General features: G+C 38.6%; 1 protein-coding gene across 1 annotated transcript in view; it reads right to left on the reverse strand.

The window, feature by feature from the left end:
• CPQ (carboxypeptidase Q) overlaps nt 1-15,178 on the reverse strand; it is a 168,330-nt gene that overhangs the window by 32,081 nt on the left and 121,071 nt on the right. Inside the window, exon 7 of the mRNA XM_064442350.1 lies at nt 8,795-8,886. Within this exon, the coding sequence (XP_064298420.1) occupies nt 8,795-8,886 (92 nt within the window). The remainder of the gene's footprint in view (nt 1-8,794; nt 8,887-15,178) is intronic.

The following is a 15,178-nucleotide window of genomic DNA, read 5'->3' on the forward strand; positions in this document are numbered from 1 at the left end:
CAGATCCATGTCATTAACAGCTTACATCAGCCTACAATTCAGTACAGAATTATTTCACATTTTTCTGGATATAAAACCGAATATGAACTACAGGTGGCTGTGAATGTGATAGTCATGTAAGTTCTCAAAAGTTCTTTGTAGAATTTGCAAAGAACTGTGTTTTACACTCTGCTTTCCCTAAACTTTTCTCTTTTCAGTGAAACAAGTTCTAACATAGCAGAGGTATTCACTGCTAACTCAGAAATATATCCAGATCGTTGATAAAGATATTAAACCAGAATGGCCCCAACACAGAGCCCTGGGGAACCCCGCTCGTGACCGGCCACCAACTGGATTTAGCTCCGTTCACCACAACTCTCTGGGCTCGGCCATCTAGCCACTTTTTTACCCAGTGAAGATTACACCCATCCAAGCCATGAGCTGCGAGCTTCTCTAGAAGGATACTGTGGGAGACAGTATCAAAGGCATTGCAGGTCATGAGCCTCAATATGAAATTATGATTCATGGAAGCTCTGAACATAATGGGAGAGAAGCAGGCCAAGAAAAGCACACTGCATGGTAAAAGGGACCAATGATGCTCCAAAGTCACAGGTACAACAGAAGGAATGTCTCAACATGTAAATCTTCTTTTCATCACAAGCCCAAGGAGCACGACTCAGGGAAGACAATACACATTTTAGTATGCTGGTGAATTGCCAATGAAAGCTAACTTAATTAGAGTGAGCTCTGCATAAATACAATGATAGAAATCATTGAGAAATGGCCTCTTTGGCTGAGTCTTCAAGCAGGACTGCTCATTTTTAGAGAAGCTGCAACGAGTAGGAGCAATTAGGCAAGTGGAAGGGACTATTCAGGGCAGTGAGGTGAGTAGAAGAGCGAGCATGGGGATAGCACAGATACTGAGAAGAAATCTCACCTACCACTCCAAAGAACAGCATTCCTAAGTTCCAAAACTTCATAAACTGCTAGTATGGCAGAATTACTGCAGTCTTCAGCTGTGTGTTCTCATATAAATGTCTGCATGTATTTTTAATACGAAACTGAGAAAACAAACCACCCACAATACATTACACCATATTCTCGCTCTGTAAGAAAGTTGTTCAGTTCTGAGAACGTGCTGGAGTGGCACATAAACAAGACGCCCTGGGGAGAGAAACTGGACTCACTGGGGGACAAAAAAGAAACAGGTCACAACCTCTTGAAGTACCATGTGTCCTTGAGAAAGCTTTTTCCCTATTTCATCCACTAGAAGATAGGATTAATTATAAAACAACTCACTGTCGAGTTTGAAAGTTGCAATCTTAAAAAGAAGGGGGTTAGGTTGGTTTCACCATACCCACTTTTGTACATGTATAATGGTGTTTCTACTTACACAGAAAGAAATATGCGCTGGAAAATATGCTATAGGGAAGCTGCTCCGTTGTCCTTTGCCCTGTGTGGTGCAGGAATAACTGCCACTTAGCAGTTGAGACTGTACATTGGGTGAGACTGTACGTTGCTCCTTTGACTAAGTCAAGGGAACAGCACAACAAACCAGTAAGATTTTGTAAAATAACTGCAGGCTCAGCAGTTTTTCTGATTTTTCCCCATACTGAATGTATCATTTAAATAAGCATTTTAAACTCGCTATGCAATTTTTTTTGAAAGTAACCCCATTGGCTGCATCTTGATACTGTGCCAATTCTCTTAGCACATACCAGAAAATTAAATCTTGTTGGTGTAACCTGCTGCCTAATTCTCTGAACATCAAACCAGACTTTTATCCTTTATCTTCCTATGACTCGGTCACAGAAGAGGTCACCTCTCTTTATCTTATCATGTTTAGCTCTTCGACTGAATTTTTAAATGAAACATTACAATAACCACTGCATAGGAAAATCGGTTTCTATAGCTTGCTATTTGCATTGAATACGAAAATAGGCACAATCCTTGCCAATACTCTTCCTATTTTTAATTTTAAAATTTTAATTCTTTAATTCTGTTTTCTCTATAAACAATCCATTTTTATCTCTGTTAAGCAAAACTAAAAATATAAGTGCTTCTCATCTCTAAGGCAAACACTTGAAAACATGAAATTACAGTCAAACATTTTCAATTAAGAAAACAAACCCTTGTCATATACATGACTCATACTTTTATAGGTAGGAAACGTCCCATCTAGAGTAGGCACTGGCAATCCCAAGCATACAAGTGGCTGCTTATTCAGTCGAAATGCCAATTCTTAATTCTTACCAAATGTTAAATTTGACTCAAACATCTCATGACTAATGTACCGAGTCACTGATGGCAATTCCCCTTACCCAGCTAAAGCAGTGAGATACCTGAAAGGATAAGGGAGGGAACAGCTGTCCTAAAAGCCTTCAGTAATTTGGGGCTATTTAAAATAGAGTGTTATTACTTGTCCAATAGCTCATTTACTGGTTTTCTTTTTCATTCCACTGAGAAAAATCCTCACTTTACGGAGAAAATACTGAAGTCTGTAATGGCAAAGCACTGTCCTTGACTAATGGTTAATTTGTTCCAGTAATAAGGGACATCAGTTAATCCGACAGTGCATTTTCAGCTTTTTGTTATTGATTTACACTTAACTTTAGGAAACGCCAATACTTGTACTCTTGTATTCCAGTACTTGACTCAGAGCAGCTGGGATCCAAGTATAGCATGGCAACAACTGTGTTGCAGAACTCCGAGTGAAATGACGCTCATCCCACTTGTAGTACTAGAAGTGTGTTTAAATCAACACCCAGCTTTTTTAGGCTGGCAACTAAGACTACAGGAAAGACAAGAGAAAACACTGGAAACACCTAAGCGGATGTGACAGCTGGAAAAGAAAAAAATAAAATAAATAATATCCTCAAAGCATTTAATAATATATAAACATGGTGTAGTGTAATTTTGAGTTGCTGTCTAGGATCAAATGAAGCAAAACAGCATAAATGGAAACTAGAGAAAAAACACCAGAACAGCTGTTAGGAAGCAGCGATGCACCAGCATCAAGGCATAATAACCATCAGCCACAAGCGTGATCATACTGCTCACATTCTTTTGAATGAAGACAGGGAAAAACAGGAACACTGTGAGTTATAAATTTTTGTAAATCACCCCATCATTATATGGGAGAAAGCTGCTGTAAAGCTGAAGATTACCACAATTTTTGATACATGACAAGGTACGAATAAGGCTCATACTTTTGTTAAAAGATGAAATATTTTTCTGCCACATTTTGTGGGAAAGCAGTCCCTAAAGAAGTCTACAGATTTTATGGCTCATTCTCTATCAGAGTTACAGAGTTCTGACACCTGAGATGGCAATGATAAAAGTCCTGGTAACTTCAACAGCCCTGGAGCAGGATTTGGTCACATACTTATTAGCATTTCACTCAGTAAAAACATACTACTAGCATGTCTTGCCTTGTACAATACCTCTACTGTTTTCTCTGCAGACACTTGCCAGCACTCACAGAGATGACCATTCAGTATTGTAAGTCCTCTGGGATGGTAGGCAAGAAAAAACAGACAGCTGTGAAGACAGCAGCAGGCTGCGTAAGGTATGCATCAGATTACCTGCAGCCTTGTCTTGGGAGGTTTTTTCTTTGACAAAGCAGCATATCAAAGAAAAGTGCTCTTCCTGAGAAATGTTCCATAACTTACGCCGTTTTGCTGCTCAAATACAAAAAATACCGTCTATGAGTCTGAATGACTCTGTCCCACCACTGTCCCTTTTTGAAAGGTTTTAGGTTTGTGTTTGAAAATAGGCAACACTGACAAAATTAGAAATTGTGGTTTCCATTTTTCAGCCAAAGACAACTTCTACTGCTTTCAATAAGAAAGTACTTCCGTAACTTCCAGTAACAGATTGGTAACAATAAATCAGCAACACCTTCGAAATTATCACAGCACACACATCGTTAATATTTCCTGGTTTTATGCAGAATGCTTTTAGGTTCTCATCTGGGTAAGAGGTGCAATGTTAAAATGAAAAGAAGTCAATGAGGAAGATCATCACAAAGAGCCAACAAAAGGCAACAACCTTCTTTGTCTTGCACAGCTGTGGGGAGTTTGGACAGAAGCAGCCCAGCTTTCTTACAACAGAACATCCCAGGGCACCAAGGACCTGTGGTGGGGAGCATCTGCATCTGTATGTAAGCAGAGCGGCTATCCTCAGAAGATGTCTCCACCAGTTCACAGTGTTTCAGATGGCAGCTCTGCTACTTGCATGAGGGAAAGAAAAGGGAGGGAAGGTACAAAGACAGAAGTTCTCCCAACACTAGCCGTGTATGAAATTTCCCTGCATGGAGTGAAGACTAGGTAGCCAGGACGCACGCTGCCATGACTGATTCTGGGTCTTCCCTGCTTCAGGCAGGGTAAGGAATCGATCCCTTTTTGTGTTTTAGTAAAATGTTGTTTCCTCGGCAGCCTTCTCTAGGGCTGTGACACCTCAATATTAAGAATTATTAATTCCTACTGTCCTAGTACTGGTGTAAAATATAATTGTATAAGTATGCTAGCTTTATTGTCCTTAACACAATCAAGGGTACTTCTGGTTGTTAACTGTGATTCTGGAGAATACAGAGCAATTATTTTCTTTCTGACATTTTGTAACTGAACATTTCTCTTTTTATGCATCTCTCTAATTTCTCAATGAAAGGGATCAATAGGACAGCAGTGGTCAAAACAACAAGCAGTAATTTTACAGAACTTTTGATTACAGAGAGTATTTCTTGAGAACAAAAAATAGGCAAATGGTCAACATGTTTCGCTGGGATAAAAGAACCCTTGATATTTGCTTCTTAGAGAAAGTAACTCAGTAGCAAATCACAGCAGAAACCTCGAGTGAGCATCAACAGAGAGTACTTAAATTAGCAACGAGATACCAACATTTCAGAAAGTCCTGTTTTCGTGCAGACCCAGCTTGGGCAAAATGTCAAATTTTCTTGGTAATAAACACAAAAAGGAAACCATAGTGAACACTGGTGATTGAAATTTTTAATGAAGTTAAAGCTTTCCTAAAAAGTTAAAACAGTGTATGGCATTTGCACCAGAAATTTAGGTAAGTACTGTAAACTTCATCAAGATAGGAGTAAAAGCATGCAGAAATATTTTAAGAATGCCTTCTCTAATGTGGTTTGAATTAAATTCATAACACATTAATGCCTCCAATGATCACAACAGAGTTATTAAAGTAAATTTGAATGTGGGCTAGGATCTCTTAGTCTTCTAATTACAAAATGTATTTGCTTTACCAGGAGACTGTATGGAATACTTCTATTCCAAAATAAATATTATTAGCCATTCATAGTCCTTGAATTCAGCTGGGTAAATAGCTGTAACCTTGTCTTCATGGTACACAGATTTTTCACAGAAACTAGTCGAAAGCAACGAAAAGAGGACAGACATTTCATTACGTATACTTCTTTCTCCCCTCATGAAGACAGCATTAGAGTAAACATACGAATAACTTAAAAACCCTACTGGAGGGCACTCAGGTACCGTCGCTAAAGGTTGTAGGAGAATCTGTCCTGAATAGCTGCAATGTGAGGTCCTCTAGAATTACTAAACCATGATCCTCCTGCTTCTTCCATTCAACTTGCAAAGGAAAGCAGCAGTTGTAATGTCACATTATTGAAGTTACTTACCGTGTTGTCTGTAAGAGCCCTACTCAGCAACTGGGTCACACAACACTAAGCACTGGGCAAAGACTTCAGATGTAGTGTCAAACCCCAAGATCTGAAGCCTGATTTACACTTAGGGCCTTCAATTTCATTACTCTTCATCAAGATAGGGGGTCTTTACTGTAAAGGAAAATCAGGCTTTTTTCCAGTCTGGGATTGAATCTAATTATTGGCTAACAGTTAAAAGCAGTGAGCACTTCAGCAGGTATCTCCTTTGGGAGCAAACATGGTGATGATTCCCCTGGGAGGCTTCTACCCCATGGCCAAAACTGAGCAGGTGCTCTGCAATGTACTGGTGGGTGGCAGGCACCCCTGCACTAATGGAGGCACTGAAACTGCTGGACAATACTTGGCTTTCAACTCTTGGAAATGTCTTAGGAAAATCAGACAAAGGAAACAATAGATGAGGACCATGCAATGCTCTCCAGAAAACTACATGATAAAATGAAAGCATGGTTGCCTGAGCAATCTATGTGTCTGAGGTTATTCTGACTGCAGTAGGACAACAAGCTTTTCCTTGGCATCTATTTACTGGATGTTATCAGAAACAGGAGACAATGCTAGACTGAGATCTTGGTCAACCCAATATGGCAGCTCTCACAGTCTCTTACAAGCTCTGAACAGCCAATATACTCTATCGCTAGTTTTAATAACCAGAAACTATAATACTGGACTCTACAGAAATACTTTAGTGATATAAATAATACTATTATGCAGGGCTATGACTTAATTATTGGCACCATAGTAAAACTGCTATGCTGCTACTATCTCAGTTGCTTCTGCAGTAACTTATCCACTTTCTAGCAGTGGCAACCTACAATGATGGATGAGGAAGAAAGACCTGAAATTAAATTGAAAGAAAAAATAAATAAGCTACAAAAGTAAGAGCATTTGTACTTGTCCAGTACTATATTGTCTTCATTTCTTCTCTCTTGCCACACTGCCACTGACATGAGGAGGTAATCTACAATGTCAAGGAAATCCATGTCTGTCTGTGCTGAATTACTGCATTCATATTTCTACTTATTATGAACTAAAGTCATAATAAGCCCAGCTATGTAGATGAGTCATACAGGCCATCTTTCATTTAACAAGGCGTCCTTAAATACCACTCTTAGTTAAGTTGTACTCATTAACATCAGCAAGCAATGTTTATGCCATACTATTCTAATTGCCAGAAATTTGCGCAAGTAAATCATTAAAAGGTTAAGTTATTTTTCATGCTAAATATAAAGTACAGTATTAATCTGTTTTGTTTTGTTATTATGAGTAACACAATGTCCTACAGTTGTATCAATTTATAATTATGCCAGATCACATGGCAGGGGGGAAACAAGAACAACAAACAACAGACGGATGTAATTTCTGCTTAAATTCTCCATGTAAATTACAAATTCTTGTGAAGTTAGACTGGGCTTTCTTTGCAGAGCACAACATCCAGATGGAATCGCATCAGCAGAGCAAAAATGGAGATACATCTTTGTCTCATTTTTTTTTAAAAGCAAAGTAACCAAATATCTTTCAAACAACACTCAGCTTGCTTTGTATTTCCCTATTTGATCCTTAAGCCTGCTTTTTGATATTACATCTGAGTATAAATCCTAGAGGCAACAGTGAAGTGCAAAAGACGAAACGTGCATGAGACAATTTCATGTGCTGCTGACACCACCGCCATAGGATGGAGCTTATTTTCTGACATGGAAATCTACAGAGGTGATGATTCATGTCTCATGAGCAGTGTGCACTAGGTACAGAGCATCCCTACAGCTCCTCCAAAACGCACTTCTGTACATGAGAAGCATCTCTTTCCCGTGCTATGTATTCCAGAACAGTTCATTCCAGCTTAATCCTGCTGAATACTGGAGTACCAGAGGTAAATCCATTGTCCTTAATACATACTAAACTCCAACCTGTCACCTCCCTGAAGCTCAGAAAGCAAGCTCTTAGGTACCTCTTCAAATGACAGAGCTGAGCTATCCCTATAATTTGGAGATATAAGGAGGAGCTACATTTTACATGGGTAGTTAAATACACTTATTAGTAATTTTAAACAAGTTAGTGGAAAATAATTGACTGTTCATCAATTAGCCAGAAAACCATAACCACTGTAATGCTATCTCTGACAACTCAATTGCAGATGCAAATTGATTTAGTTTTGTTCATCACAATGAATTTGATTCAAAGTGAAATTTCCATTTATTTGTTCTGATAGGTTATTTACCATTAAAAACTCTTAGGAATTGCTTTTAAGTCTGCTTTCATACTATTGTACAGCAGGTAACTTCCTAAACACATTTGCATTCATCTTGTCTCTGCCTTGGATATATTAACTGTTGCTGAGAATAATACTGCTAAATTAGGGAAAAGGATAAAAGATAACTACTTTAGCTTAGTCACACAGGTACAGCATATTTTTTTCTGGGAAAAACCCACAGACACATTCCAAAGACTTATCTCCAAAGTAGTTTTATGCAACTGCTCTTTAAGTCATGAGGTACTTTGAAAAGGCAAGGCAGTTGTTGGCAGGAGAGACAGATGTGACAATACACAATATTTTTACCCTGATAACCAGTCATACAGTTTGTGTGTTCCTTGCACCATCAGAAATCAACCATTTAAAATGTTCCAAATTCCATAAAACTAATAACTGGCAAAGAGCATTTTAGATTACACACTACTAAGATAAGAAAGCAAAGACTTTTCCTTGTATTATTTTATGGTTTACATTGTAAAATATTATGGGAAATGCAAAGAAGCAGAAATATATAAGGCAAATAAAATTTATTTATATTGCCAACATATGTGAACCATTTGTCGTTCATTTTCGGTTAGCACTGTTTGAAAGCTATGGCAGATATCATCATAAAATAACTGTTTCAGAACAGTTTTGTGACAATATCTTAGGTCAAGTGGAACACGTGTGTGTGTGGTTGCATCACTTTCTGTTAAATGTAAAACAAAGTTTGCATTTCTGATTAAAACCAGAAAATACACTTTCAGGCAGAACTGGAATCACTATTTTCAGTTAGATATTAAGCTGAACATCTCGACAAGAATTATATGCAAGTCACAAGACTAGGGAGAAAAGTGCTGTCAAGCAAATCATCTGAGGACATCGTTTACCTTGTGCAACTGATAGTATTGCTCAGCACCTATTCCTCCTTGCTCTTCTGCCGTCCATAGCACCAAGCGCAGAGTCCTTTTTGGTCGAAGTCCTAAAACATAATTTAAAATATTGTTTTCAGGACTAAATATCCATATATTCGTGCAATTTTTTTTGCATTGGTCACCACCCCATAATGGATGAAAAGCCTGGGTTTTATTCAGTCATCTCTACCCTCACCAAATGCACCCCATTTCAAGTGTAGGTTTTGTTGAGAGTACTTTTTCTTTGTCTGGGGGAAAGAATGGGGTGTGGGGAGAGAGCCCAGGCGAGGAAGGAGTGGGCTGCTGTGGTGCTGCTACCAGATGCAGTAGCACAAGAGAAGCACATTTCAGGGACATATTGTAGGTGCCTGAAAACCATAACATAAAATAACTACCTTGATAGATTTGAGACATATGCTGCTGCCATTGTGGTGGTCTGCAGTGAGTAATATGCACCCGCTTTCAGCAGATCCAAATCAAATTCTCATGAGAATTACCATTGCTTTGTCATGGTTAATTTATTACAATTAATTGAAAATGAGCTGCTGTTTTCTGTAGAAATGTTTACCCATTTCAAGAACTGAGGGACTCTGCAGTATCGTTTTGCTTTTTATCAGAGAAATGAAAAGCAACAAACTGTACTTTGGAATCTGAAATACAATCGGCTGCTGAATGTATGCACAGCTTTTTAAAACAAGGCAAACACAAGGCCATTCCGTATTTTGCTATAGTAGCTCAGTAAGGACAGGTTCTCAGATAAATTTTGAAACCACCTCTGCCATGGCAGATCTGAACAGGTAGAAGTTGTTGCTCTTTAGTTATTTGATTGATTGTATTCATAAATGAATACGTTTGAGACAGCAAACCTGAGAGCACAGAAGAGCAAACAGACCAAGAATAAATAGTGTTCTCTGTACAATGTAAAGTTAATTATGTCTGAGCAAAAATAAGGCCCCCCCAACTATTAAAAATAAAGAAAAACCAGGGAGGATACCATCAGAAGTGATAAAGCATAAATTACCACACACAATTCTGTGCTGAGGAGAAATAATAGCAGTATTACTATCAAAACTTATTTCATTTCTTGGCTGAAATGAATTAAGTTTACAAATAGACCTGACCATTTTTTTTTTCTCTTGACACAATGAAATCAACTGAAGATTTCTTTCTTGAAACTACAGGCCAGCAATCCTCATAACTGAAGGCAGAGTACACAAGGAATACTCAAAATGTGAAGAAAACACCTTGGATTTTCCAATATTTCATAATGAAGGAAGTGCAAACGAGTGGTTTAATGGTGTATTTTCTAAATGTTGATCTGCTGACTGTAAACAGAATGGTTGGCAAACCTCATTATTTTAAAGACAACCCCGCCGCACACACCCCAGTGGATTCCCTGCTCCTCTCCCAGATCATGACAGTGCAGGATTAGCCTCCTTTGATTTTCAAATCAGCCAGATGGCCAGTGAGGTAAAATTAAGATAATAAAATAGCAATCGGTTTGAAGTTAGAAAGATTTTAGACCCAAAATAACCACAAATGTGTCAGCGGCTTGGTTAGAAGAGGTGGCTGTAATGAAGAAAAGGTGCCGGGTATAGAGCATAGAGCAGCTGGTCCTGTAGCACGGTCCCAATGGCACTGTGGTTAAAGTGGCGAATAGAGGTGTGTTTGTCTTATCACAAAATACAAAGCACTGAAGCCCAGTCTCCACCCCACCATGCCAAGACAGTGAAAGCAGCTTTGGTAGGAGATGCTTGGCACAGGGGAGCAGCATCTCCTGCCTCCTCCCAGGGGAAAATCAAGATGCTTTTGTGTGCTGCTGCTGCCCAAAGGGGCACTTGGGTCAGTGATCAGGCACGTCATGTTCGGCTCCAACGGGCTATAACCCTGGCCGATCTCTCTTGCTCTGCAGGAGCTTGAGAAGGTCTCAGCTCTCTTGTGGGGAAGAAATCTGAGATACTTTTGGGCCCCTCCTAGCCCATCATAGCATCTGCCATTAAAGTTGGGGAAATAAAAAAGACCTGCTGAGCTTCGGTCTTTCCAGTCCCAGAGGTGGTGTATTAGCTCTTCCAATCTCACAGATTTCTGTCAGCAGATTCACTTGTGTGAAATTCTACTGAAATTAAGTGAGGAAGTTAAAAAAAAAAAAAAAAAAAAAAGCTATGGAGGCAGTTATTTCAAATGCAAAGTCTACAGAGGAAAATTTAATTTCCTCATTATCTTAATCTGAAAGTGAAAAGTATTTACCTACCTGTTATTAAAAACACAGCTATTCTGACATAAGAATGTCAAACAAATCCAATATTCACAAGTAAAATTGCTAAGAATATTCTCAACGCACATTTTTATTAAAAAATTCACAATACTGTATTTAATTTACAATTCCTTTTTTTTTTTTTTTTAATTAAGTTTAATTATTTGGCTTGCTTCTTAAGAACGACTGATTCCTAAGCAAGGCATCATCTCCACAAGATCAGAAGTCTTGCAGATCACAGCCTAAATATGTGTTGAAAAGGCATGATAAAATAGCACTTGGACTAGAAAACTATGTTCTGTGATGGGTGTACCATGTAGAAGGGTAGGTAGAAAATATTAAAATCAAGGAAAACTGTTTCACAAATAGTGCCTTTTTTCTTTTTATCTATAGAAATGACATATTACATAGTCTAGCAAAAAGGACACCACAAGAAAAAAAAATTAAAGTTACCCAGAACATTTAAACAGACCATTTTGGCAAAGTGCAGCCGGTAATAACTGCATTCATTGATGGATCAGCACAGGGATCCTACCGTGTCCTCCCCGGGTCACTTGGATCCAAGATTATGTAACTCAAATGAAAGTTGCAGAGCTCAGCACCTCTCAAAACCACTGAAATCCCAGTTTCCATCCTACTGCAGCATCCCAATAAAGAGAATAGCAGGGGTTTAGAGGAGGATAAGATTTAGGAGGTGATAGCTGGTACTCAAATAAATTGTTTTTCTAAGCTCACATAACTAAAATCAAAACCAAAACAACTATACATCCTCCTCCAGCTACAGATTAATTTACAAACCTCCAATGTTTTACAAAAATGAAGTAGCTTTTTTTCCCCCCCTCTACCTTATCCTTAACTGGGAAACAGTCACAGTTCAGCACAAAGGTGCATTTTACTGTTCAGCCTCTACATTCTTGTGGTTTATCCCAAGCATAAGAAATACTATAGGGCACCTGGTCTACTAAGTTAAAGGATGAAATAAAAACATTGATGTGGTCAATCTATAACTACGGAAACGTGTGTAGCAATTACACCAGGACACTTGGTGTATTATATTCCTTCTGTGTGCTGGCATGGCTGCAGCCCTTTTGTTTTCTCGGGGTAACATAGTTTATGATTGCTCTGCACACTTCAGTCATACTAAGATGCAGCTCTAACTGACTCTATTTTCTGTTTCTTTTAAATAATCATAGAGTGCTCACGCTTGCAGATGTCAGCAGCAAGCCTACATTAGCCAAAATACCAAATGTTCGAGAAAAAAAGATTTATAACAAAGTGGTATTAACTAGTTAAGTTAACTATTAAATAGTTCAGCCTGAACTACAATGAAGTCTTTTGCCAAAAGCTTTTCTTTGATATCTTATGTAAAAGATAAATATCAGCAAATAACATAGAGGTCTTACACATACACACACATATATATACACATTTTACATTCATTTTAAATCTAAAATTAATATTTTCTAGATGTGACAGTGTTTATTAAATCCACACATGTTCTTACACATGTGAATGATCTCCCTGTGATAAGATATTTACCAGGATGCTATACAAGACCTGAATTTTATGCCCTACATATCTTGCTCATGCTTGATAGAATTGAGACATTCCCCCATAGCAAAGCTGAAATGTATGGTTTGGTACAAGCACAGACAAATTATGCTCTTCTGTCATCTGTAATGCAAAAAACCAAACGTGCTTCACCCGCAAGATAGCACATAAGCCAGGAGGAAGAACTTGAATTGTGCCTTTGCTTAAAACAAAATAGAGATCAGAGGTGTAAATACTGGATTTCCTTCAGTAGATATTTTCCCACTTTATAAACATAAGTCCTTACTGATGGGGAGGATTAAATACAAAGATATAGTACTTCCTAAGAAGGCAGTGTATGATGGTTAATCGGACTTCTTCAAGAGAAGCCATCATGTTGCTATAAGACTGATCAGCTCTTGAAAATACAAAAAGCACTCCACCTTTGTAAAAAAGGATTTTTTCCCCTGCAAGCCAAGGCACTGGGATCACCCAGAAGCAAATCAAACATCTGCCCAGCTTACATGGGGCGTATAAGCAAACTGCAAATTGATGTGAGTAGATTAGCAGGTATTTTAACTTGCATTTATAGTGTATTCAGTGGTAAAATACTATCTTCTTGGTTTTAATTTCTAAAGTACATTCTATTTCTTCAGTCTGAAAGCTAAATTTATTTCCTACCCATCCTGATTTTTAAGAACATTCGTAAAAAGTTGCCTTAGTTGAAGAGAGGAGAAGCTCCTTAGCAGTACAAAGATGGGGGTGAAGCTCATTGGTATCCAATAAAAAGAAGAATGACTGTAGCCCCCACCATGTGCTCTGAAGCTGTGAAGACCATGAAGTTTCTTAGAGATTTGCCAGCTTAACCCTCCCAAGACCCTGCATAAATGGCCCAGCAAAGCCTTGCACTGAGCAATGAAGTAGAAGAAATTGCAGTCCCAGATCCCTTACTCTCTCATACTGCCTGAGCCACTGATGTATTTGCTTCGGGAGCTGCTAGGGAGAGGTATATACTGATATATTATCCTCAAGTCTTGTCCATTGCTGCATTTAACATCACGAGCGACACATTTTTCTGCATTATCATCCCGTGGCCTGGAATTTCTTTAAAAGGGTATTTATACATAAAGTAGCAAGATACGTGATTATGCTGCTGATAATCATTAAATTGCTTTTTCAGGTTTGCAGCTGATTAGACATAGGGGATTTATTGGGTGACGTTAGTTGGGATATTTCTATCACGCAAGCACTTCTCATAAAATGCCTGGAATTTCTAAAACCTCTGCCACAGCAAAAAATAAAAATAAAACCAGTACTCCACAGTTTGCTAAAGAAGACAAGAATTCATCATCAAACACAGTGGTACAATCTGCTTCCATTTCAAATATCAGCACGGTTTCCTGTAAACAAGAATGAAATAGTATATTTAATGGGATCTCTGTTAAGCCCCCGATGTAATACCAATGACACTTCCCTTCCTTAAGCTATGTTACAACAGCAAAATTCCACTTGTGTAATGTGTTTCGTACCAGCTAAAATTACTCAAGCAACACAATGACCTTACCAAGCCCAAGCTCTGTGCTTTTAACTGCAGCAGATTATTGCCCATGTCCCATCCACTGCTATCTGGAGCTGAACTTTTTAGCTGCACGCCACTTATTTTCTCCCAGGCATACTACCAAACATTGACGCTCTCACCTGTAGATGTGGCACTTCAGGGCATGGTATAGGAGACATGGTAGTGTTGGGTTGATGGTTGGACTTGATGATCCTAGAGGACTTTTCCAACTATAATGATTCTATGATTCTATGATACTCTGTGCCACAGATTTATCTTTGAAATTATTCCATGAACAATTTGCAGGGGGCCCTGATACACACCTAATACACCTGTCACCCATGGCTCGTTCACATGATGGCATTCTGGTTGTAAAGGATTCCTTTGACGACAACCTTCAGGTGTAGAGTTTGAAGCTGGAACACACATCGCATCTACAAATACATGACTACTATCCTTTTTAATGAGGCACTTACACGTTTCTTTATTACTAACTTGTCCTCATCCTTTTTAATTTATTGCAGCAACAACTGGGTTTGTGTGAAAATAGTGTCTTAGGAAACTGTGTCTCAGTCTTTGAGTTTCCTCCCTGCTATGCCTCCTGCTCTCCCCATCCTCTCTCCTGCTGTGCCTTCTTTGTTGCACAGTTTTCATGGAAATTTCCCAAGTTTCTTGTGACTTTACTAGCAGCCTTCTGCCAAAAACAATCAATTTCTGGTGCATATTTAGGGTCAAATTAGCTGTACCAATAGTAATTCTTAATTGCTCTGGTTTGCATACAACACACTAGCAGTCCCTTTATGCATCGTTAAAATCCCCTCTGTCCTGGTTTTGGCTGGGATAGAGTTAATTTACTTCCTAGTATCTGTGTTTTGGATTTAGCATGAGAATAATGTGATAACACACTGATGTTTTAGTTGTTGTGAAGCAGTGTTTATAGTAAGTCAAGGACTTTTCAGCTTCCCATGCTCTGCCAGCAAGGAAGTGCACAACAAGCTGGGAGGGAGCACAGCCAGGA

Source organism: Phalacrocorax carbo, chromosome 2, assembly GCF_963921805.1.
Source record: "Phalacrocorax carbo chromosome 2, bPhaCar2.1, whole genome shotgun sequence".
In the NCBI taxonomy this organism is placed as follows: Eukaryota; Metazoa; Chordata; class Aves; order Suliformes; family Phalacrocoracidae; genus Phalacrocorax; species Phalacrocorax carbo.